This window comes from Triturus cristatus, chromosome 8 (assembly GCF_964204655.1).
Source record: "Triturus cristatus chromosome 8, aTriCri1.1, whole genome shotgun sequence".
Lineage (NCBI taxonomy): Eukaryota > Metazoa > Chordata > Amphibia > Caudata > Salamandridae > Triturus > Triturus cristatus.
Genome location: NC_140591.1, coordinates 220838260 through 220861808, shown reverse-complemented (window position 1 = coordinate 220861808; position 23549 = coordinate 220838260). Strand labels below are relative to the sequence as shown.

The 23549-nt window shown below is 47.8% G+C and overlaps 1 protein-coding gene across 3 annotated transcripts in view; it reads left to right on the top strand.

Annotated features, from left to right (window-relative positions):
- Positions 1-23549, top strand: part of LOC146801871 (transmembrane 4 L6 family member 4-like) — a 232466-nt gene that overhangs the window by 129808 nt on the left and 79109 nt on the right. For all 3 annotated transcript variants that reach the window (XR_014967661.1, XR_014967662.1, XM_085621399.1), the window contains exons 3-4: positions 6610-6675; positions 13493-13641. Coding sequence is in view for 1 of the 3 variants with exons in the window: in XM_085621399.1 (XP_085477525.1) it covers positions 6610-6675; positions 13493-13641 (215 nt within the window). In the remaining 2 variants the exon portion in view is untranslated. The remainder of the gene's footprint in view (positions 1-6609; positions 6676-13492; positions 13642-23549) is intronic.

Here is a 23549-nt window from a genome sequence, read left to right as displayed (position 1 = left end):
CCATTGAACAGCTATTGACACCTCAAAGAAGATGCTGACTGATTTGCAAAGTGGGGGCATGGGCAGTGATAGCCCTGATGTTTTCATAAATGGAAAACTGTTTTCTAAAGGCAGCACTAGTTCCTATAAATAACAAATCCCGCCTTAAAAAGGGTTCCATTTGGAAAGGCCAGCAAAGGGATGGCATCGCAAACTGCAACCTTGCTAATTAGTATTCATCAGGGAGGGTGGTCTGTGACCACCCTGCGAATGGTGATTTTGCTACATGATGTATACCGGCCATTTAAGGCCTGAGCCGAAGGCAAGGGTCTTTAACAAGTGATCGGGACTTTAATGGTTGGTATAGCCCAGCTACGGAGGTCTTTAAGGCGATTAGAACATTCTGCCACTAGAGGGAAGATTTCTAATAAATAAAACAAAGGACTCACGGAGCCCGAGGGGATTGAAATCCCCACGGGCTCCGTAAGGCCTTTGTTCATAGCAACAGCTGTGAACTACAACATTAGAATGTTGGAGCTCCGGGCTTCTACCTGCCATTAGAAGCTCGGAGCACTCCATTGTTTTCAATGGAGCTCCCAACATTCCAATGTTCTAATAATTCATAGGTCCCTTTGTTAAATCAGGGTCTATTGGCAAAAAGTCAGTGTGCAATTTGTGCCCATTTTTAGGTCTCGCCTGGCGAAAGCAGCGCATGCGCTGCCCTCCGCCGTGAAGAGAACCTTTTGTAATCGATTCAGCCAAAGCTGAATGAACACGCGTCCAGATGGACAAACATGGCTGCTCCGCCGCCCGCAAAGCTAAAACATGCACGCGTAGGGACAAATAAATGCACGCGCATGTGGACAGCCCGACGCCATCTTTGTGCACACGCGTGCGCATTTTTTGTCCGCACGCGTGCTTTCGCTTTTCTTCCCTCCCCCTGTCGGCCCTCTGCACCCTTGCCACAAGTCCTGCGAGGGAGGTATGGGGCTGCGCGCAGTGTGTGCACTGGTGGCATGCCGTGGTACACTATCCTCCTTCACGAGGGACAGCAACATTTATCCCCCAGTCACTCCCTGCACACTTTAAGTATTGCGCACACGGTGTGTATATGTGAATTCTAAAATTCTAATGAGAGGCGCCTGCAACTGGATCTGCGAAGTGTGTGAGGGCTTGCACACTGTGGGTGTGCGCATGCGTGTGTGTGTATACCTGGTACGTCATGCCAGATTCCAGACTCATTGCACACTAAACACTACTCACCCCCATCAATACAACAGCTGTATAGGATGGGCAGTTAAAACCATGCACTTACGCACACGCAGGGTGTAATACTTTCCACAAACTGTCACCCTGACTTTTGTATACCGCCCTGCACTTGTGCATACAGAGCGGTAGCCTGCGCACGAACACATCCCTCTGCACAGATCAAACATGGAAAGATTGACAGTGCACAGCGCCATGTGTGCACACGTCCACCATGTGTGCACACATCCAATAAGTGTCCCCTCCTGTTTACTCCAGCTGTTCCTAATTCTCAGACTTAACAGTGTTGCCCATCACTCTGTACTACTTCAGCTAGAACGAAGTACACGACCATAGTGCCTAGTACTCCCCCTACCCACCCAGCTGCCCTTCCCCGCACTAACCCCACTACCCACTGACAGAGGCCTCTGCAACACAACATATCCCCACACTGTCAGACCCCCAATACATATACTGAGACCCCTGCTTCCCTCGACTTTACCTAAGGGCTGGCACACTTCGTGTACAATCACTTATCGACCAAGGCTGTCCTCCTCTGCATGTTCAACACCGCATAGTCTGCTGCGACCCAAGGGGCAAGCCTGCAACAGTTATTAATGAGGTGAACATACATGTCTTAGTTATCACACACCATGGGGATTTGTGTGGCCCGCTCCATGTCAGCGTCCCTCGATGCAGTGTGCCAGCCTGCTGTGGGCATCAATCTTGCTCGGCGCACTACAGCCTCACGTGCACAGTGACTCCACAGGACATGCCTATGGTGCACTTATTAACGGTGCACAGCAGGCAGCCGTCGTAGTACATGGTGCTGCTCCATCCATGTGCACATTCATGCTATACCATCGATTGCCCCCCACCCCGCACGATAGCAAAGAGCGTCCTGTTCAGAACACTATATGAGGGGCACACTTGTTTACCTGTGCCATGTTGGTGGTGGACATTAAACGCACGCCACAGCAGGTCCCGGTGAGGTCACTTCTCTCACGCACACTGGCTGCGAGTCTGGCAAAGCGTTTACATTTCTGTCACAGGCCTGGCCTTGGCCTGTAGAGACCGTTGAACACCTAATATATTATGAGGCCCACCTCCTGCTCTTCTCAGGGACTACCTGCATTACCAGGGCTTTCCCTGCAGTCCGTGCTGGGCAAAGGGCCTGTGTTATGGGGCTTGCATTCCGTGTAACAAAAGGAAAGCAAGTACTTCCGGGGCTTCTGTGCACCACACGGGCCTGGTACTTCTTCATGTCATACCCTGCATTCCATGGTGCTAATATAAATAAATGCAGTCTGCCCTCCCCTCATTCCTTACTGGCAGGGGCATCCCGTGCAGTCCTTGTGGCACAGAGGACCTTTGAACTGCATGTGGTTTCCTTTCGTTGTAGGTAGCACAAGGGACCTACTACCTGCCTCAGGCATTGCATACATCCCAGTTGATGCAAGGGACCTGCTTACTACCCACGGCTCCCATGCATTCCGTGTAACTACTGTCTGGGAATTCCGTGTGTACCATGTAACACAATGGGCATACCTACAGGTGAAGACACATACAGGGGCCCCATATATTGTCTGGGGTCTTCTCTTGCACTAAGTGTACTTACTACAAGGACCCTACGTACTTTGCAAGACTACACTAACATTCCAGTGAGCCTCTACTATATGGGGTTTCACTCAAAGGGCCTAAATACGGTCCTGTGCTTCCTTGCATTACAAGTAGTACAAGAAACAACGTTCAAAGGGGGCACCCTACCTCTCTGAAACTAAAGCCGCCATTCCCAGCCAAAGGCGTACTTTTGCGTTCCCGGTAACACAATGGGCGTATATGGTGCCTGGGCTCTTCGCCTACACTTCCTCTAACACCTGGAGTCGACTCGTAATACTGCACAACATTCTAAGAAATACAAGGGACAGCTACCACCAAGGGCTTCTTACATTTCAGGTTTTGCAACGGACCATCTACAATCTGACACTTCCATACATTCCAAGTAACACAAGGGGCCATCTACCACCTGCGACTTTCAAACAGCAGATCTTTCTATTTCTGGGCGACGTTCTTTGCAGTCCCTTCCTATGAGTCTCGGTTGGGGCTTGGGGGCGGGAGCGAGCGATAGATTGTTAAATAAAACAAGCATTGATAATGCAATAGGTCTTGCCTTTGATTAAGTTAAATCCATGCTTTGCTAATAGTATTGTATAGCAAAGCAAATCGCTTTAACTTAATTTAAGGCGAGACCTATTGCATTTTTAATGCTTGTTTGTGAAGCAACTCCTAACACATCTGATCTAGAATGTATTGTGCAGAAGATATCAGAAGTGTTTGGGCGTGTGGGGTGCATTAGAGGTAATGTGCATGAAGGAATGCGCTGAAGTGTTGAGGTTGTGGTATGTGTTGGGATCTTTTGGAGTAGATGTGTTGAGCCAGCAGGTGTTTTGTGTAAATTGTACCACGATAAGCCAAGAGGACAGTCCTTGAAAGGAGTTTGCTTGTGAGAGGGAGAAATGGAGTGTGCAGTTTGCAGACCTTGTAACATCTCATGCTGGTGGTCCACCTTCAGTTTGATGTGAAGCATATCATTTTTGGGAGGTGGATAAAAATGTGTACAATGGTTTGTATACGATATACAGTGGCTGTAGTGAAATCTGAGGCAAGTAGTGACTCTTCTCAAACATGCCTCGAGGAAGTCGAGTCCTTTTGAGTAGAGTTTGTGTGATGCTCTTTTGAAGTATCTGGACTGGCCTGTATGGTTGGGTGACAGAGGGATTCTGTATTGTTAATAGTTGTAGGTTTTGTTCTTGGCAGTATTTTGGTCTTCCTCAGTATAGAAGTGTCCATGCTCCAGATTATGGTCACAACTACTGCAATTTATGCTGGCATTATGGTTTTATTCGTAAGTGGTGTGCTGGTAATAATGGGAGCTGAAGGTGATGGTGAGCAAAAAGTGTTGTAGGAAGTAGAGCTGGTAGGTTTGGTACCTGTGGTAACATCCCTCAGCATGATAGGCACTTTTAAGGTTTTCAGGGATGATAACCGAGGATTGGATCATCACCTTGTTATTTTACACACTGATGTGTAGCTCACATTTTGGGTAATACGGTAAGCTTGAATAGTATGCCTTTTTTCTGTTTGTTTTTTGCAACCAAAAAAATAGCACTTTGTATCGGTCCAGAAGGGTATGTTCTCAGTAAAAAAGAGTAGGTCAGTTTTAATGCAGCCCAGTATAAGACCATGGTGCTTGTCACTGATTAAGCTTTTTGGGTTGGTCGTCAGAGCTCAGAGTTAGTTGTACGTAAGGGCAGTTTTAGGTTTATTTTTACCTAGGGGTGAATAGAATCCCTGAGGTATTGTTACTTTCCTGCTGGAGTCATTCCAGATATGTAGCTCTCTTCATTTTAGCTTTGGTTGCAATCGTAGAATTATGCGGTAAAACAGAGTCTGTTCCCCTTGAGAAGCAGATTTACCATAGAACAGCCACAGTGTACAGCCAAAGTGCATCACTCAGTACAGAGAGAAAATACAATAGTGAGATTGTTACATTCAATGCAAAAGTTATTTGTATGACATCACGTTTGGGTGACAGCACACTGAGGTGCAAACTTAGCCTTGCAGAAACATTAGCATAAGTGGGGAAAACATTCAAGAAAACAAATCACATTTAGGTGCAAAAGGATATTTAGGTGCAACATCAGGTTAATTGCCATGTGTTTATCTATGGCGCTCTAAAATCAATCTAAACATCAGATAACCAGAACCTAATTCACTGGAAAGTATAGAGTGAAAGGCTGTAAAAGGTCCACTCGTGTGTCTGTGATAATTTAAATCAGGAGGCACATTAGGCAATTGCCCTTTGAAGTCATTCTTTAAGGTAATATTTTCTGAAGGCTGTCTTCCATGTTGTTAATCATCTCCTATATTTTCCTAATCACTGTAGAACATGCATGTTATAGGCAATGATCACTGCGGGACAGACTCGGAAAAGATCCCAAGCTAAAGATGAGAATGTGCATCCGTAGGGTTAATCCCACCACGAGAGCAACAGGAACAAGCATTGGCATAGCCAATAGGTCTCGCCTTTGGGAACTTATAAGTGTTTAGCCATGCAACAGTTGCATAACTAAATACTTATAAGGTCCCAAAAGCGAGACCTATTGGCTATGCAAGCGGCCGTGCGGCCGCGAAAGTGATCACGATCGCGATCAAACATCAAAGCGGCCGCGCGGTCACGAAAGTGAAAGTAATCGCGGTCAAGCGCAGCGCGCGCCCGCGCACATGCACTGTAGCTCTAGGCTGGCCTGGTACCACTTTTTGGAGCCCTCTCAATAAGTCTCGCCAGACCAGCGCATGCGCTGGGTCAGGCGAGACCTAATAAAGGAGATGTACGAATAGTTGTATTCAGGAAATTGTGTTTTGCTAGCTTGTAGATGTTCACCCACTTTCCAGGTGGATTCACCCAGTAACACACATTTATTCTCTCATAATAGTGGATTTTTTAATTCCCAATCCACAATACTGGTAGACTTTTCATTTTGGCCATTCCCATCTGCAAGGGCAAAAGCCTCCTATTGTTTGCATCAGCAAAGTGAATTTGCCCTGACACTTTTTATGCACACCTAGGTTGTACTTAAGTGCACAAAATTAGCCTGTGACTTATAGCTAGACCTAAGTGTAGATTGTTACAGACGAATTTTCGATGTGAGAAATTGAGCTGACACAGATGGAAGGTGGAAATAAATATACTCTCCAGGATAAGAGGTTTTGACTTAGTTCATTTGAAAAAGGAAAACAGTGTTACACTATGCCATTGCTTTGTAGTTGTTCGTAAAAGATGATTGTTTCCTACCCTTCAAAACCACACTGCCAGAGCGACTGGCTATCCAATGAAATTCTCATAACATTTATTATAATGTATTTGTATTCTTAAAAACAGCACTTTTGATTCTTAATAAAAAACTAACAGTTAATTGTTTTATTTTTTACTACATTTTAATGTTCATTTTCAACAATTATATTATTTTGGGAAATTTTGAATGTGATTTATAAAATGTGAAATGTATTGTATGTTGTGGTACTGAAAATACAAATCAATTTAACTTTACTTACCTAAGAGCACAAAAACCGTTGAGAACCATGTCATATGTGTTTTCTGAGGGTCCACCTATAAAAAAATATAAATTTACTCTCATAGGCTTATGACTACATTTCTGTGGAAAATTCCAACTCTTTTGGCATTCTCAAGGAATTCAGGACTTTCATATAATCTCGAGCGTATTCGCATTTATAATTATATCTGTGCACCAAACTAATATAAAATACTATTGTTTGTGGTTACTGATCCCTTATTGTGGGTTTAACCGCACTACCTTTTTGCAGGTTTTCATACCAGCATTTATGATGCTGTGTGCCGGTGGAGAGGGCTGCTGCGCTAACAGATGTGGGGTAAGAAAGCTACCTGTGCCTTTTTTAAAGCATCCGCACTAATGACTTGTTAATGCCTCGCTTGGTATCATAAATACAAAAAAAGCTGCATCCAAAATGTAAAGGTAGCATTTATAACTTTATTCAGTTAGTTATGTTGTTTTTTAATTTAACAGCTTTATTTATATTGACACTGAAACATTGGTTGTAAAACTGTTAGGAAGAAAGAACATGCAACAGTAACAATTCTTAGAATACCCTAAGCTGAATCATGTATCTGTTCTTATTATCTCAAGTCAACCCTCCTGACTTTAACTATGGGTCAGCCTGTCCTAACTCGTACTAGTAATGATCTGTCTTAGTTTACGGTCTAGACTCCACACCCACCCCTGAACCATTCTCAATATCCTCCAATATGTAAAGCCATAGCAGTTGATTTGATGACGTAGTTAGGTGAGCTCTTAAAGTCATTTCTCACACGCAGCAGCCATTAATGTAGGGTGGACAACTCTAGGGGGTCTACTATTCTAGCATAGTGAAAATAGCAGCAAAGTGCAACTTTCTCCCCCTGTATGGAAAGCTGGTATGATTGCCTTGGTGGTGATACTCATTAGGTCACAAGGGTTGGAAATGAAATGTGTGCTGATGATTGCCTTATACATTTAGAACTATATGAAGGCTTGAGGGGAAGCCAGACACATATGTTTTATCATAGTCAACACCAAGGGAGTAGCCAGAAAAATAAAATACCCCCCACTTTGACCCATACATGTAGAAAGTAAAGTGAGAAACCCCAACCCTTCTTATGTAGTGTCATGGGAATTGTACCCCTGGGGAAAATTTTGCCGTAAATGATGCAAAATTCTAAATATTATAGAAGGATATTAAAGGAATTTGGCGAAAAACCTACATACTTACCTGTATTGATCTATTCCCTTCACCCTTTCCATCTTCTTTCTTTCTTTTCATGCTTCTTTCTTTCCATCATCTCCTTTTTTGTTGTATGTGTATTTCATTCTTTCATTCTATCTTTCTTTCCTTTTGCCTATTATTCTATCATTTAATCAGTCCTTTTCCTAACTTTCTATCCTTCTTTCTATCCATGTATTTTTATGTTGCTTCTGGAATTCTTTTGCACATTCTTTGAATTTTGTTTGTATTCCTTCCATTTGTTAATTCTTTCTTTCTCTTCTCTCTTCTATTGCTTATCCTTTCATCTCACATGTCTTCATATTTTTCTGCTTTCTTTCTTTCTTTCCTTGCATTTTTCTTTTTTTATTTATTTGATCTTTTATTCATATTTATTCATATTTCCATCCATCATCCTTTCTTTTTTCCTTTCTTTTCGTTTAACACCTTTTTTCCCTTGTTTCCTGTGTTCATTTGTAACTTCGTACCTTCCAGCTTCCTCTTTCCTTCCTTCACTTCTTGCAATTTACCTGCTTTCCTGTGCACTGTCTCACACTGTGGCGTCTAACTTTTTTTAATCCCACAACTGTGTTATTATATTTTTTTCAAGCAGAGTTTATTAGTTTTAACTTGTGACGACCTGCAAGCCAAATATAAATGTAAAGAAGGGCCATCAAACAATTAAATCTGCCTCAGTAGTACCCCAGCTCAAGCTGGTATAGAGGGTGGTTCACTAAGCCCTTGTCAACACGGACGCCACCAAAGAGATGAAGCCAGAAAAACGTTGTTTCTGTTTTTTGGTGACCTTAATCTGCACAGCACACCCTTTATATGCCGTGCAAGACTTGACAGTAAAAAGGGCTATATTTCTTGACGACAGCTGGATACTAACTAACTATATTTACACTGCCCCTGAGGTACTTTTACGCCGTCGGAGCATCACTTTTGTGTGCTCTAAAAGTGCGCCGGCCCATATTTACAAGTCCACGCAAAACCACCCTGCGTGGCTTTTCATGGCATTGTAAATATGGAGTAAGGCAATGCCTTACTCTGCATGGAAAGGGCGTTCCATGGGTGTTGCTGTGGGTATTTCCATGCAAGAAAGCAAACACAAGGAGATGATGGACGGAGCGCTGAAACGTTTCAGACACTCACCCCCATTCACACATCTGGGTTGAATCTATCTTCTTTCTTTAGCTCACTTCGCCACCTCAGTTCAGACCCACCTATATGCAAATCAATCTTGACCCTGTGCCTCATGGGAACAGTCCAGCCCGAACTGCCAAGCCAGGTCTTCCCTGAACCAGAAACAAGCATCCTGGGACCGGTTTCTGGGTAATCCCCTTCATCAGCCAGGCTATCTTGAATCCAGTGGCAAAGTGAGCAAGGGACCCACTTCTGGTCATACCCTGCCAACTTAGGGCAAACAAAGCAAACACAAGGAGATGATGGACTCAGCGTTGAAACTTTTCAGACACTCACCCCCAGTCACAGATCTGAGTTGAATACATTATCATTTTTTAGCTCACTTGGCCACCTCAGTTCAGACCAAGCTATATGCAAATCAGTCTTGACCCTGTGCCTCATGGGAACTGTCCAGCCGAACTGCCAAGCACAGTATTGAACAGGAAACAAGCATTCTGGGGCCAGTTTCTGGGCAACACCATTCATCAGCCAGTCTAGCTTGAATCCAGTGGCAAAGTGAGCAAGGGACCCACGTCTGGTCATACCCTGCCAACTTAGGGCGAACAAAGCAAACACAAAGAGATGATGGACGGAGCGCTGAAACTTTTCAGACACTCACCCCCAGGACAGATCTGGGTTGAATCCATCATCATTCTTTAGCTCAATTCGCCACCTCAGTTCAGACCCAGCTATATGCAAATCAGTCTTGACCCTGTGCCTCATGGGAACAGTCCAGCCCGAGCTGCCAAGCCAGGTCTTCCCTGAACCAGAAACAAGTATTGATAACAAAAAAAAGCACATTTAGGAAGGACTGGATAGCAAAATATAGAAAGTTCTTCTTCCAGAAAACAAATTAGCTGAATTGGTTTGAAACTGTCTATGTGCTTCTAAAAATAGGATTCAGGGCCAATACCATTAGAAATCAAGGGGCTAATTTACAAGCCCCTTGCGCCACCCGTACATCACTTTATGGACTTATTTATGGGCCCTTGCATAACTTTTGAGCCACTGGTGCATCACTTTTTGTGACGCACCGGCGGTATAAAAAATGTGCCATGTTGCGCCATATTTACAAAGTGACGCATCTAGGTAGATGCGTCACTTTGTAAACCCCTGCGCCACATTATACCTGCGCCAGGTATAATGTATGCGGGGGGCGTTCCGACGCAAGAAAGGGTCATAGAAGTGACGCAGTGAAATCTATGAGATTTGCCTGCGCCACTTCTAGGCCGGAAATGCGCCAATATCTTACACAGGCACTTTTAACATGGGACTTGCTATGTGTAATGACTCGATGTTGGAGTTGTGTCACTTTTGTGGCACACTCCAGCACTGCGTCATTTTTGTGCCTGCAGATACATGAGAAATACTGACGTATCTGTAACTCCTTGGGACATGATGCATCGCTGTTTTCTCGCAACAATGCGTCACTTTTCATAAATGAGGGCCCAAATGTTTTGGTGCGCGGCCTTTAAAAATATGTATTCTTATAAGAAATCTATTTTGTGGCGATTAACTTGAATGTATATAGTTTGTTAAATGTACGCAACTTTGTGCTAATAACTAGCTAATACAAAATAAAGCCATGATATTATATCCCCATATCTCTAAAACGTGGTACATAAAATTAAACTACCATTTGTGCACAAAATGTCAGACTGGGGATGGGGACCATGACTACGCCATGGATTTCTTTAAGTAAGACAAAATATTTCCTCTTATGGAAAGTTTTACAGTATACAAGTGCATACTCTTTTGGCGAAAGATTAAAAAGGCACTGTGTACAACCTCTGCTAGTATTCTGTGGCCTGTGCACTGCCCCATGATCATGTGTTTTGAGCACTGATCAAGAGTGCACTGCCCTACCCTTCAAAGACATGAGGGTAGGTAGAGGCCAATGGGTTCCACTGGCCCTTATGTGGAGAGTATGATGATTTTTGTTCTAAAATGGTATCAGTGGAGCAGTGCTGTCTTCATGCATGGACACTTGCCCGGGGGGCCCACGAGCATTGCGGCCCCATGCAGACCAGAATTTAAAGATTCATTTTCCCATAAACATTTTTATTCTGGTTGTGTAGGCAGGGCCCAGTGCACTTCTTTTCCCGGGGGCCTATAATGCTGTTAAGACGGCCCTGCAGTGGACCTTAGCTGTTGCCATCTCCCAGGCACTTCCCATCTTATCACTGGCATCTGTCTTGCCTGTAACAAATGGCTTCACCAATAAAGTGATGTCAAAATTAGCACAGCGACTGACTGGATTACACCCAAAACCTACTACACAATTGGACTTTTATAGCAAAGTTTCATAAATAAGACTTGAGTACACTATTTCATTGCTTTGACAGATTTTGGGTTGTGCTTGTACATCTTTGTGATATGCAGGCTCTTGTGTTTTTGTTGTGTTTTTGATGCTGGGACCCTGGGATAGGCTATATAGGGTAGTCTTTGGAGTAGATGCTTCCATACGTAGACGCACCATGATCTGAACCGCGGCTGAAGGCTGTTTACAGGACCCTTTGTGGTACAGATGTCACTCCCTCAATGTCAGTGAACTTTTCTTCTTAGGCTGGGAGGGCAAATGTAACACTGTAACACCACCATGTAGCAGTGAGTGAAAGCTTGTTAGTTACATTCAAAATTCGATGCAGATAAATTGTCTTTGCCATAATAGTATAAGATGCAGAGAAATTGTCGTTTCTACAATAGTCACATTCGGGTCACAGGCTTGGTGAAACGTTTTAACTTTCTTATTCTCGTGGCCGGTCTGCATTAGGTACTCTGCTGATGAGAGTTTAAAAATGTTTGATCCTGGGTATGCTGTTCAATGGGTCACTTTCATTCACACCCTACAGTATTAATGGGACAACTGAGAGCGCATCCCCCAATTTATGTTAAGTCGAGTCCTCTCCTTCTGAAACTTTCTAAAACAGGTGTGCTTGCGTTAGATGTAGTAATTTCTGACTGGACCATTGCGATGCCTAATGCACTGGCCGGATATAAAGGGTCTTGAAAGCTCCTGTGAATCTGGCTCATCAATTAATGTTCACCCTGAGGAGATAAGACAATGTCACACATGCCGTAAAGGTTTCGCATCGCCTCTCAATCAAAGAGAGAAAACAATGTAAGAACCTGCGCTTAGTGGATAAGACACGTGCCTGAGGTCAGACGCGTCCGCCTTCCATCCAGTCAGACGCAGTAGATTTGCTGGGAGATTCTTGTATATCAAAAGTTCTTAACTTTGCAACACAATTCTTTTATATTTTTTCAGACAGCTGGAGACTGATTTATTTTATGTTGTATTTGGAAAGATGTTAGTAATCTCCATCTAATGCTACCTTCCTGATTCCTCGGCATTCATAGTTGTACCACTGGTTTCGACACATGCTAGACGGGGGTGCAAAAAGATGACAACTCCTTCAAATAAGTTTTGTAACTTCTTCTAATATTTTAATATTCTGTCCAGGCTGTTTAATGTCCTCTAGGTTCCCAGCCCTTCCTGTCCTCACTGCCTTCTCACACCTCAACGCCAAGACGCCGTTTAGCATTAGAGCGCTTTAAAAGCCTTTTTATACTTATATATATACATGTATGCTGCAAAATGCAACATGAAGCCTGATTGGACTTTGTGGCGTGGTAAAATGGCTTCTTCTTACTCACTTCCATGCCCCTTCTCAAGCAGCATACCAAAGCCTCGCCTTTGACAGAGGCAGCACAATGCTGTCCACTGGTGGTCAGCATGATAGCTTGTAGGCTGAAGTGTCTCCCCATCTAGTTGTACATGCCCTCTGTGGCGCCATGAAGTAGATGCAGCGCCCTGTGTTTAGCCCATTAGACCCCCTTCTTCTTGTGTCACTTGGACAATGATGGGAACAGCACTCCTCACAGTCCTTTCTAAACCATGTATGTGAACGCGTTAACACCGCACTCCAAATAGAACCTCGTGCATCTTCTGTGCCATCCGCTGTGACATTAACCACAACCCCCCGAAGGTTCATTTTTAGTCGTGTGTCAATCTTGTATCATAAATTATCAAATGCGATGAAAACATATCTTCTGCATATCATTGTCTTAAATCCATGCTCAACTGCTTTGTATGTCATGTCCATCGTATTTCCATGTTCTCCATGTTGCTTAGCTCTCCTAAGTACTCTGCAATGTTTTAGTGCTAATTGTTAAATGATAAACAATTTGTATGAAGGAGCACAGTCCCCCACTAGGTGTGCATGATATTGTGTGAAAGTTGTGTGCCAACACTAATCATTGTTTCTACATATGCAGTGTAAGTACTATAAGCGTATATTTATTTTGCTTTTAGTAGGTCCACTAGAGCTTTGCATGAAGTTAAAATATAGGCATTTTTTTTTAAACAGAGGCAGTCCCTCAGCATCAGCGAACTTTCTTCTTTGGCTGAGAGGGCCAATGTACCACTGCAGCACCACCATGCAGCGGGGAGTGAAAGCTTGTTATGGGCATGACCATGGTGTTTTGGACCTTCTGTGGTCAATCCAGCTGTGGCAATGGTGTGCTATTGATCAAAGTTAAATTTGATGCTGGCACAGAGTGAAAAGATTTGCACGGTTCTGAAGGGTTAATTCCCCCTCGTTCAATTAGCTGGCACCTACCACAGTTATCCAAGCCACACACGTTCCTAGGAGTGATTACGTTGCCAGTTTATTTCATCTGCAGATAATATTACAATTATTTGCCCACCCTTCACTAATCTCTTTGCCCCTCTCTCTGCCAGATGTTTCTTTCCGTGATCTTGTCTGCAGTGGGAGCTCTCGGTGGGATATACTGTGTGATCATTTCCTCCCTGGGTCTGATTGGCGGACCTCTTTGTGACACAGGCAACGGACTCTACATTTATCCTTTCAGAAACGGCAGCACCTGGGAGTAAGTATTCAATACTAATTATATTAAATATATTTTATTTTATTGTATCTTTTGACATTTTGCTATTATTTTGGTGCAAATTAAAAAAAATAAGACGTCAGGTTCGTTATCTGTAGTAAGTGTGTGTTTAAGAATGGAGAAAACCTCAAACACCTTCACCGAACATACATGACACGGTTTAGGATGTGGAGGGCAATGCAGATTTAAAATAATGAACAGAACAAATAACTCTGAGCAACCCAATTGTTTCAGTCTAGTTGTGACGTTCCTCTTCTAGCATAAATTCACGGTCCAGTAGTGTAAAGGATCAACACTCTGAGTGTATTGTCAAACATCGACAGAAGAGTACTCCTCACTCGCGCTCAAACCGGTGTACAAGTACAAGAGGAAACCCCTCCCAGGAGGCGAGTTGTCCCCCTCTCCCCTGCTTTAAACGGCTTCCATCTTACCCTTCAAATCACTCCGCTGACAATGTGCTTTGGTGCCATAAAAGGTCGCAGTTTATTCAACATAACATGGGTACACATTTTGCAAAATCATGGTCATTCCAATTGTCAATTTAATATCCATGTTAACACATTTCATTGTCTGTGTAATTCCTTTGTACGCTTTGGTCATTATGTAGTCCCAGCCAACTTAATTTCTAGGGGGGAGGCCACCTGTCTGGGCCTCCATTTTAGGGGTTTAGGCTTCAACTTGCTACCGACTTGGTGGGTTTCCGTCAGGACCTGCACCGGGCTGCAAATGCCATCCCGCTTGCCCTGGACCCTTCATGGGCCCTCCCTTCTCCCAGGGGTCCCTGCCGTGTGGCATCCCAAGGACACTGTGTGAGCCTTCCCTCTACCTCTAGTAATTTATCTTCTTTTTAGGTCTCGCCTGACCCAGCGCATGCACTGGTCTGGCGAGACTTATTGAGAGGGCTCCAAAAAGTGCTACTAGGCCAGCCTAGGGCTACAGTGCATGTGCGCGGGCGCGCGCGCCGGGCTTTACCGCGATTTACTTTCACTTTCGCAGCCGCACGGCTGCTTTGATGTTTGATCGCGATCACTTTCGCGGCCGCTTGGCATAGCCAATAGGTCTCGCTTTTGGGACCTTATAAGTATTTAGTTATGCAACTGTTGCATGGCTAAACACTTATAAGGTCCCAAAGGCGAGACCTATTGGCTATGCCAATGCTTGTCTACCTTTCTTGTGTTCCTTTCACCAAGCTACCTACGGTTTCACGATCGGAGGGAGCTCCCCCTGCCTTGCCCTCGCTTGGTCTCTTTTACTCGAAACCCATCTGCTCTAGCACCCCTAAGATGTTCAGTAGGAACATGTTCATTCCCACCTCGGTAAGGTGCACCCCGTCCTCCAAGTAATAACCCGGGGACCTCAGATTTATGAAACCGTGTCTTACGAAACCCCATCCGTTGGCCTTACATATCTCTGCCATGGTGAAAGAGTTTTCGTCTGGATTTTTTCACCGCCCCCAAGTCCATGGCTCCATGCCATTCCCTCCGCACTATTATTTCTGAAAAAAATACTTTGGCTGGGCGCATCAGTCGAGCCACGGCTGTGAGGCCTTCCTGCATATTCTCTAGGAGGAACCTGCTCCCCGGTGCTGCCAAGTCGACTCCCAGGTGGACAACCACCACATCCGGTCTGACACTTTGCCCCATCGCTTCCCGCACCGCAGGGAGCAGTTTGTCCCATTTCATACCCGAATGCCCCAGCCACACTACATCGGTGTCTCATAGCCATATCCCGCTGAATTTGCGTCTGGCCTCCACCCAGCGTTGAGCCTGCATCATTTTGAGTGACCCAGGATCCATACCTTCTTCCGTGGTGCAGTTGGACCTAGACCGGGGGTGGGAGGGAAGAAACCAGGCTCAGTACATCGTAGGGCGTATGTAACGTTTGAATGCGCCGGATGCCCAGCGCCCTATTCTCTTGATTTGCTTGGTGCCCAAACCTAGCCCTACGGCCGTGGTGGCTGCCCCTATTCTGAAAGAGTGAGACCCAAACACTCTAGCAGGAAGCCCAACTGCCTCTAGAGTCTTTCTCATCACCGCTATGAATTGAAAACAGCTGAGGAACGACCCGTCTCCGTGCCTGAAAAGTGGCTCTTGGCCGTGGTCCCCAGGTCCCCAGGGCCCAAGTATTTTTGAAGTAAGCACACTGGGCAGCAGGATTTGTCCCTAATGCAGTTTAGTTTAGTCCACTTTCCTGTGCCTGCCTGGTCTGTTTTAGACCGTCGCAGCAGGATGTGCATGTGCCCTTCCCATATCTCCACCTCACCCCTATTTATGCATGCTGCCCCTTGGTCACCGACCACTGGGGCTACCAACTCGCTGATCCTGTAAGCCCCAAAGACTGCCAGCGGGAACGCTGCCCGAAAGAGTATGGTTATTTGCTCCGAGCTGCAGACTCCCCCTAGGACCCCCATCATACACTGTAGTATGTTAAAATGGAAGGGCTTGCCCATGTATCCTTTTTTTGTATGCTGCAACCTGCCCCGGCCTCTCAGTGCCATCCTGCATGGGAAGGCCCTAGTTGGGTCCTCCACAGTTGCTAATTTCGTGTAATATGCTACTGCTTTCAAGTGTGTCAGGGCACACGGTTTAGTTTTTCCCAACCTGAAGGCCCACTTAATGAAGTTCCTCCTGACCTGCCTGCCAGCCCATTATTAGCCCAGTCCTGGCCACGAAAGTCTCCCAACATTTACGGTAACGTGTCTCTGTTTTTGGGGCCAGTGCATTGTCCAGTATCTTCTTCATCCTAGGTCCACACATGCCCAAGCCTCTTCCGGGACGTCCGGAGCGAGCTCTCGTAATTTCACCCACTGAAAACGAGAAATGGCATCAGCAACTGAGTTGTCTTCCCCTATGATAAGTTTTGGCCTTAGAGCAATATTTGCTCTCAGCTGGCAGGCGACCAGTTTTCTCAGCAGGTTGACCACTGCCGGGCCTTTTGCTGACCCTGTGTTAATTGCTTGCACCACCGCGTGGTTGTCAGACCATAGCGTTATTTGCCTATTGGCTAGCCACTGGGCCCAAATGTGGAAAGCCACCACAATTGAGAACAACTCCAACAAGGATATGTTGGCAGTGACCCCTGCGACCTGCTAGGATGCTGGCCAGGCCCCTGCTGCCATGCCTTTCCTAGGATCGCCCAAAGCCGAAACCCCCAGCCGAGTTCGTGTAGAGCTCAGGTTGGTTTGCTTGCACCCGAAGCTCACGCCACATGAGGGTGCCATTAAAATCTGTCAGGAAGTTCTCCCACTGCCCCAAATCTTCCTTCACCCCTTGTGTTATGTAAACCCTGTGGTGCTTCTGTGTCATGCCCTGGTCATCCAAGCCAGGCGCCGAGCAAAGGCGCGCCCTGCGGGGATTACCCTTGTGGCAGAGTTCATCTTCCCCAGCAGCTGCTGCACTTCGCCTAGCGTCGCCTTCTTCTGCTGCCTCAATCTACTAATGATTCCCTTTTGCTCTGTCACCTTATCAGGCGACAGTCTGCATGTTCCAGCCACAAGTCCAGCTCTATCCCAAAGGACAGTTTAGTGGTTGGTCGGTCCCTCTTTCTTGTCCTGAGCTAGGGCGATACCCAATTCCTGAGCCAGAACCATGAAGCTGTGCAGGAGGTTAGTGCACTCCCCTGTGCCTGCCCTGCCGATAAAAAGAAAGTAATCTAAGTAGAGGACCGTGTTTCCCTAGCTCCCATTCCAGGAATCCGCTGAAAGCCTCAAAGTATGTGCATGATATCGAGCAACCCATAGGTAAGCATTTGTCGTAATAGTATTGTCCGTCCAACTGGAAACCTAGCAAATGGTAGCTGTCTGGGTCTACTGGCAAGAGGCGGAAAGCTGTCTCTATGTCCGTCTTCGCCAGCAGGGCTCCTCTCCCTTCCTGCCTTATCAGGTCCACCGCATTGTCCACTGATGCGTAGGCGACAGCGCACGCCTCCTGGTCCAACCAGTCGTTGATGGAATCGCCCTGGGGGTGGGACAAATGATGTATCAACCTGAATTTGCCTGCCTCTTTCTTGGGCACCACGCCGATCGGTGAAACCACCAGGTGCTTCAGTGGGGGGGAGGTGAAAGGGCCGCCCACCCGCCCCATTTGGACTTCTTTTCGTACCTTCTGTCTTGCTACTCCCGGATTGTCTCTTACTGATTTCAGGTTACTGCTTTCTCGGGCACCCTGGGACCTTTGTAAAGGATTGGAAAACCTTGTGTGAAACCTTCTGCTAACCGTTGTATGTCTGACACCTTTGGATATTGTCTCAACAAATATAACAGCCTGCTTGCTTTAATGGGGATTGCTAGCGGCTGCCCCCCGCCCGTGCCCCGCTGCCCCTCACCTGGGGGGGCCTGCTCCTCACTTCTTAGTGCCTGCTTTATATTTGTTGGCCCCTGTCCCTTAAGCCCATTTACAGCGTATGGCGGGGTGGCTTCCCCCACATGCGTGCTTAAACCTGCATGCAGCCCCCCACTTACATTCGTCCTTGTCGAACTTCCAGCATGATTTACCTGATTTGTTACTGCCCTGGTTTTTCCCTTTGAAACCTTGTCCTTGTCCGTTATATTTACCTTCACTCCTGTAGGGACAAAAATTGTGCTCTTTTGTGGAGACCCCCTCACTGGCCGCCACCATGTGCATCGTGAAACCTTCCATGTCCTGACAGTCCCACTCCATTATTGGCCATACCTGCATCTTTTCCCTGAAGCCCTCATCGTATCTCAACCATGCAGCACCCTGATACTGCTGCTGCGCCTAGTGCACCTTTTGCACATACAAAATCAGTGCTGCTGCACTCTGTGGCAAATTTTCTATGAAAACACAAGCCAAGGTCCTGAATGCTTTCAGTCAATTTTCTACTGATCTCTCTACTCTGGGCTTGGGTCGGTCCCTCTTGTCATCGTCCTTCTTGTCTTGCATTGTTAGGTCTTAACCTGCCTGGCGTACTTCCAGCAGTGAGAAAATCTCTATAAACTCTTTCCTCCATATTCTCTCCTTCACTGCCAGTGGGATGAGATTGGCTAGCTCTAAGAGTTTTGTGGTTGTGGGGGGATCCCCCGGGGAGGGGCGCAAGTATTCACTGGCCGGCTTTCCCTTAGGGTCCTTGCCCTCCCTCCCCCGCTTGTACCCATATTACTAACCTTGGGGGCCACTGTACCCTCCTGCGTAGTCCCTCGGGTCTCTCCTTCTCGCTTTGTTGTGCCTGGTTGGAGTACCCCTTTCCCTTGCTTGTAGCACCCTTTGCGCTGCCCCTCTGGTCCGCTCTCTGGCCTGTCTTCTGGCTACCCCCTTGCCCTTCCGAGCCCCCTGGGAGGTCTCCCCCGAAGGGAGATCCTGCCCCTGGTCATTGCCACCAGGGTATCCAAGCCACTGGGTGAGCAGCACTCGGACCCCATGATTCCCCTTGGAAATCCTGTTGTTCCCGGCCTAGCCCTATCTGCCATGGGGGTTGTATGGATCCGGGCCACTTCATTGCTACATTGCTCACTCCCAGCTATGTGCCTATGTTTATGTTTTGCCCTGGTCTCCCATCTGCTGGACCAACGTGCTGCACCCTCTCGTGCCCCTCCTTCCGCTCTGTGTGTGACACTTACCACTTTCCCTGTTAGCCGTGTCGGCTCGCCTTACACGTGGCTCCTGGGGGGCCGCCGTGCTGGCTACAGACCCCTCATCATCACTGCTCCCGTCGATCTCTGCGCTAGACACCTGCTCTAGGGTTGCAGCCCTCCTGCTCCTGGCTTGTGGGGTCTTCCTCCCACCTCGCGCCGCACCCTTAGCAATGATGGTTTTGTGCTTGCCTTGTTGACCTTTGCGGGGGCCGCTGTATTGGCTGCATGCCCCCTATCCCCAGATCCCTTGGGGGGCGGCGCTGGAGGGGATGCCTGCCGCTGCTTCTTACCTTTTGCGTGGGCTACTTCTTGGATCTGCTGGTCCATCCAGTTCTTTCTCTTCAGAGCTATCAGTGCCCTGGCCTTCTCCAACATTGCCTGATCAGATCAGGCCCAGTGTCTCCTCTGCACCTCTTTTGGCCTCCAGCTGCTCCTGGGCCTCCCAGAAGCGATCTGGGAGCCCTGTCTTCCTCCCGGCTGGCCCACGCTTGCTTGCCATCGCCAACAGGACCTTGTGTTGCTCCTACTCCTTTGTGACTGTGCGCTGAACAGAAGGGGTGCCAAAATCCTTGGACACTGGTGATTTTCAGTGTCCCCAAATATATTCCAATGTGGAAACTTGTGCCCAACTAGCCTCCTTATTGCCCCTCCTGGGTCGCTGTGGCCACTGGGGCCTTGCCTGCTCCTATTGATGCCTGCTTCCTACCAAGAGTCCCACAACCAGTCTCTTTTCTGGGCTCTGGTCCTCATTGCTGTTCGCGCCCTTTTTCTTTCCACGTGGCAACCTGAAACCTCCCGCTGGTCTTAGGCTGCTTTCCTTTCTCTGCTGCTGGGGGAAAGTGAGGCCGATTGGTGCAGGCCCCGATGTCGATGGCCCGCGCTTACTTCCAGGGACCGGAGCTCTCGCAAGCTCAATCCCAAGGAAGCGCGGGCAAGGGGAAAAAAAGTCTGTGTGCCTTTAAGTGGGTGCCTCGCCTTTAAGCAGGCCACGTCCGCCTCCAGCCGCGTTTCCTCCTTAGCTCCCGGCGCTGGTTGAGACTGAGCCGATCCCACGCCGCTCCGCCACTGTTCCTCGCTTCCTGGCCCGAAGCGCTGCCACGGAAACTGGCTGCCTCAATGTGCCCTGGAGGAGGGATGGGGGAGGCAAAGAACCGTCAGCTTCTCCTTCTGTCTCGCTTCCTTCTTCGGTTGGACGCTGGGGATCCGGGCCGATTTTGTAGGCTGCTTGATCACTGTTCCGACTTCAGGTAGGCCACCAACACAGGATCCGGTTTGCGCTGGTTCCCCCTTCCTCTGAAAGCGTTCGGCTGCGCAGCTACTTCCTTCGCCTGACAACGCGATTCTCTTTGTTCTTCTGCGAGAAGGGGGTTGTGCCCTACTCGGGCCTGGTGCCCCTACTTATCCCCCCTCGCTGCTCGTCGGCTCGTCCCTGGATTGGAGGGGGCCCAATCTTGCCCTGGGGTGACAAATCCTGGCCCTCCCCATTGCGGGCAATGGAAATGGGCGAGGGGGCCTCCTGCCTCTTGACGGCGTTTGTGCCGGGCCCCCATTGGATCTGGCTTCGCCTTCCCTGGCCCGGGCTCTGGAACATAGTGCCAATATCGGCAACAGTTATCACAAAGCACATAAGTACATAAGTGCATAAATAAAACACACGACACTGTAATGTAAGTGGAGAAATATTGCTGCAGGTTTATTAGCATAACCAATATGCAAACAAGGTGGGTTATCTTACGGGCGATCCCAGGGCAGGCCAGCCCTATGCCGCCTGCCCGTCTGATAAGCCTAGAGTCACCATGGCAACACCAACTGGTGTATACCAAATATTGGGAGGGTCCACCCCTCCCATCCGTGGACCACCAGTCCACATGCTTCACACGCCCCCCCGTGATGGGTGGGCGGAGCATACATGGCAGCCCTCGGTTGCTCAGACCCACAACCGCCTTTCGGTTAACGGGGCGCCGTCGTTCTTCCAGGGGACCCGCTAAACATCCCTGGGTATCCTGGCTTAGCACCCCACGGTGCTGCTGCATGCTGTACCCCTTGGTATGTGCAGACCCTGGATCGCCCTGTAACTCCTCCACAGCCTTGGGAGTGGCCACCGTCACTACCAGGGCCCCCCACCAAGGTAGACCTATTTACTTACAACCTGCTGCAGCCAAAGCTTCCCCTAGGTCCAGTAGGAGAAGGTCCATGCCTAAACTAGAGAGGTGCACCCCATCTCCCTCCAGGCACCCTGTGGACTTGGCGTGCATAAGACCATGCCTGATGAAGCCAAGACCTCTTTGCTCTGCGCAACTGCGCATGGCTCCCGGTAGGCCTTTATACCTACAGCATACTGATACCGGGCTTCTCCCAGGTCCAGCCAAAACCAGTCTACGCCCAACCGGGCTGGCGGCCAGCGTGCACCATCAGGACAATATTCCCCATCCTTTCTAAACTCCCCTGTGGATTTGACTGAAATGACCTTAAACTTAAAATAGGCGATTGTCCAAAGTTGCACAATCCCTTTGACATGACACTCCTGCCTGGCAGTGCCCATGCGGGAGGTGGTAAGAGCTGACAAGCCCGCCTTGCTTCCTCTTTCACTCCGTTGGGGTACGCCCATCGTATTCCATCGGTCACCACCAAATGTAAAGCCTTGCCCTCCCAAAATTCTGCTAGTATACCAGGGAGGGACAGGACAGAGTGACCACAGAGGAGAACAACGTGTCAAATTCTTCTCTATTTGAATACTGGGAAAGCCAATTGTTCTCCTGCTGATTTGTAGCCCAAAAGTGTTACCCCGGTGTTTCCCGTAATCATATGAACCATACGCCCCTGTTGGAAGGCCCCTTCCACAGCCTGCATAGCTGCCAGCCAGTGCTGGAGGGCGGGAGAAGTTGCCCTGAACCGATACTCGCATCAAAGGTACCTGTTTCGTCAAACTCAAGGGCGGGCTGCTAAGTGAGCAACCAGGCTCCGCCCTAGTATCCAGAGGTCAAACCCAGGCCCCTCCAGGTTCTGCTGCTTAAACTGCCTGTTAACAGGACACCCAGGGCAGACCACCGGCCTATAACCCATGCTTGACCATGCCTGAGCTAAAACACCTTTGAACAGCATGACAACAGGCTAACCACCAGCATTGCGTTCTGAATGTTTCTGGCACTGCCAAGAAACATGCGCATAACTAAAGCAACTGGCACCATGCCATAAAAGTATCCATTCAGCCTCCTATGAGTGCAAAATGTGCTCTTGTGGCGATCCATATTAGTGTTCCCTCCAAACCAGCCGCCCTAACCAGGCAACTCGCACCCTCTTGGCACTGGCACACTCCCGCCCCAGCTGCCCTAGAGTGCCTGGTCGTGTGTGGCCACAACCTACGTTTTATCACTGACGTTATATCGGGGTAAGATGACACTCGACTAACTCTACTGCTGAGTGCCCGTTGCACCATCGCAAGTATGTCTTTTGCCTACTCAGTGGCTGGATGTAAAGTTAGATGACATTGGCAGCCCAGCCCGGGCGAACCTAGCAGCTTACAGTTTCTGGTGCTATAGACAGTACCTGTAGCATGATGAACCGAGTGCAATTCCCTTGCTCCTGTTGAGCACGGAACCCACAACAACTTCTCACCATGGTTCAATACCTTAATGCTGCTCATCGTTTCCTAGCAGAATGTTGACAAATCTATGTTCTGCAATGGCACTACATCGCAGCCTGGACCATTCTGCCAGCGCCGAAAGACCTTTGTCCTGCTGCCTGGCCTAAGCAATCTTGCCCTGTTCTAGAAGCGCCCGCTTCAGCCCTAGAGCTAACAATTCACCAGTAACCCCAAACTGGCCCTGATGCGAAACAAACCATGCCAAGGCACACAGGTGTGTGTAATAACTAATAGCAGGTCTAACAGCGTCAACAGGCATCCTCAGCTAACAATAAGCATGAAGGAGTAAGGGTTTCCAGTGGGAATGAGATGACAGTAAATACAGCGGGAGGAGCGGCCAATGACCTGCCCAAAGACTCTTCGAAATCCTCCTACCGAATGATGTGGGAGCCCGCCACCGACCTCTGTCCAAGCCTGCCAACCCCACAAGTATTTGGACCCCTATTGCACCAAGGATTGGAGGGGCGGGGGAGGGGCAGTCCGGTCTGAGGAAGTGTGTGATGGAGGACCTGCGTCCTAGAGTACCTATAGTTGGGTTCCACGAGTACCTGATGTGTTAATACTAATAGCGTGGTAGCAACTCAATCAGCACAGGGCAGATGCCCACCTGTCTTACAACCGTGTGAGACACACAGGGAGATAACGGAAGGCTATCCC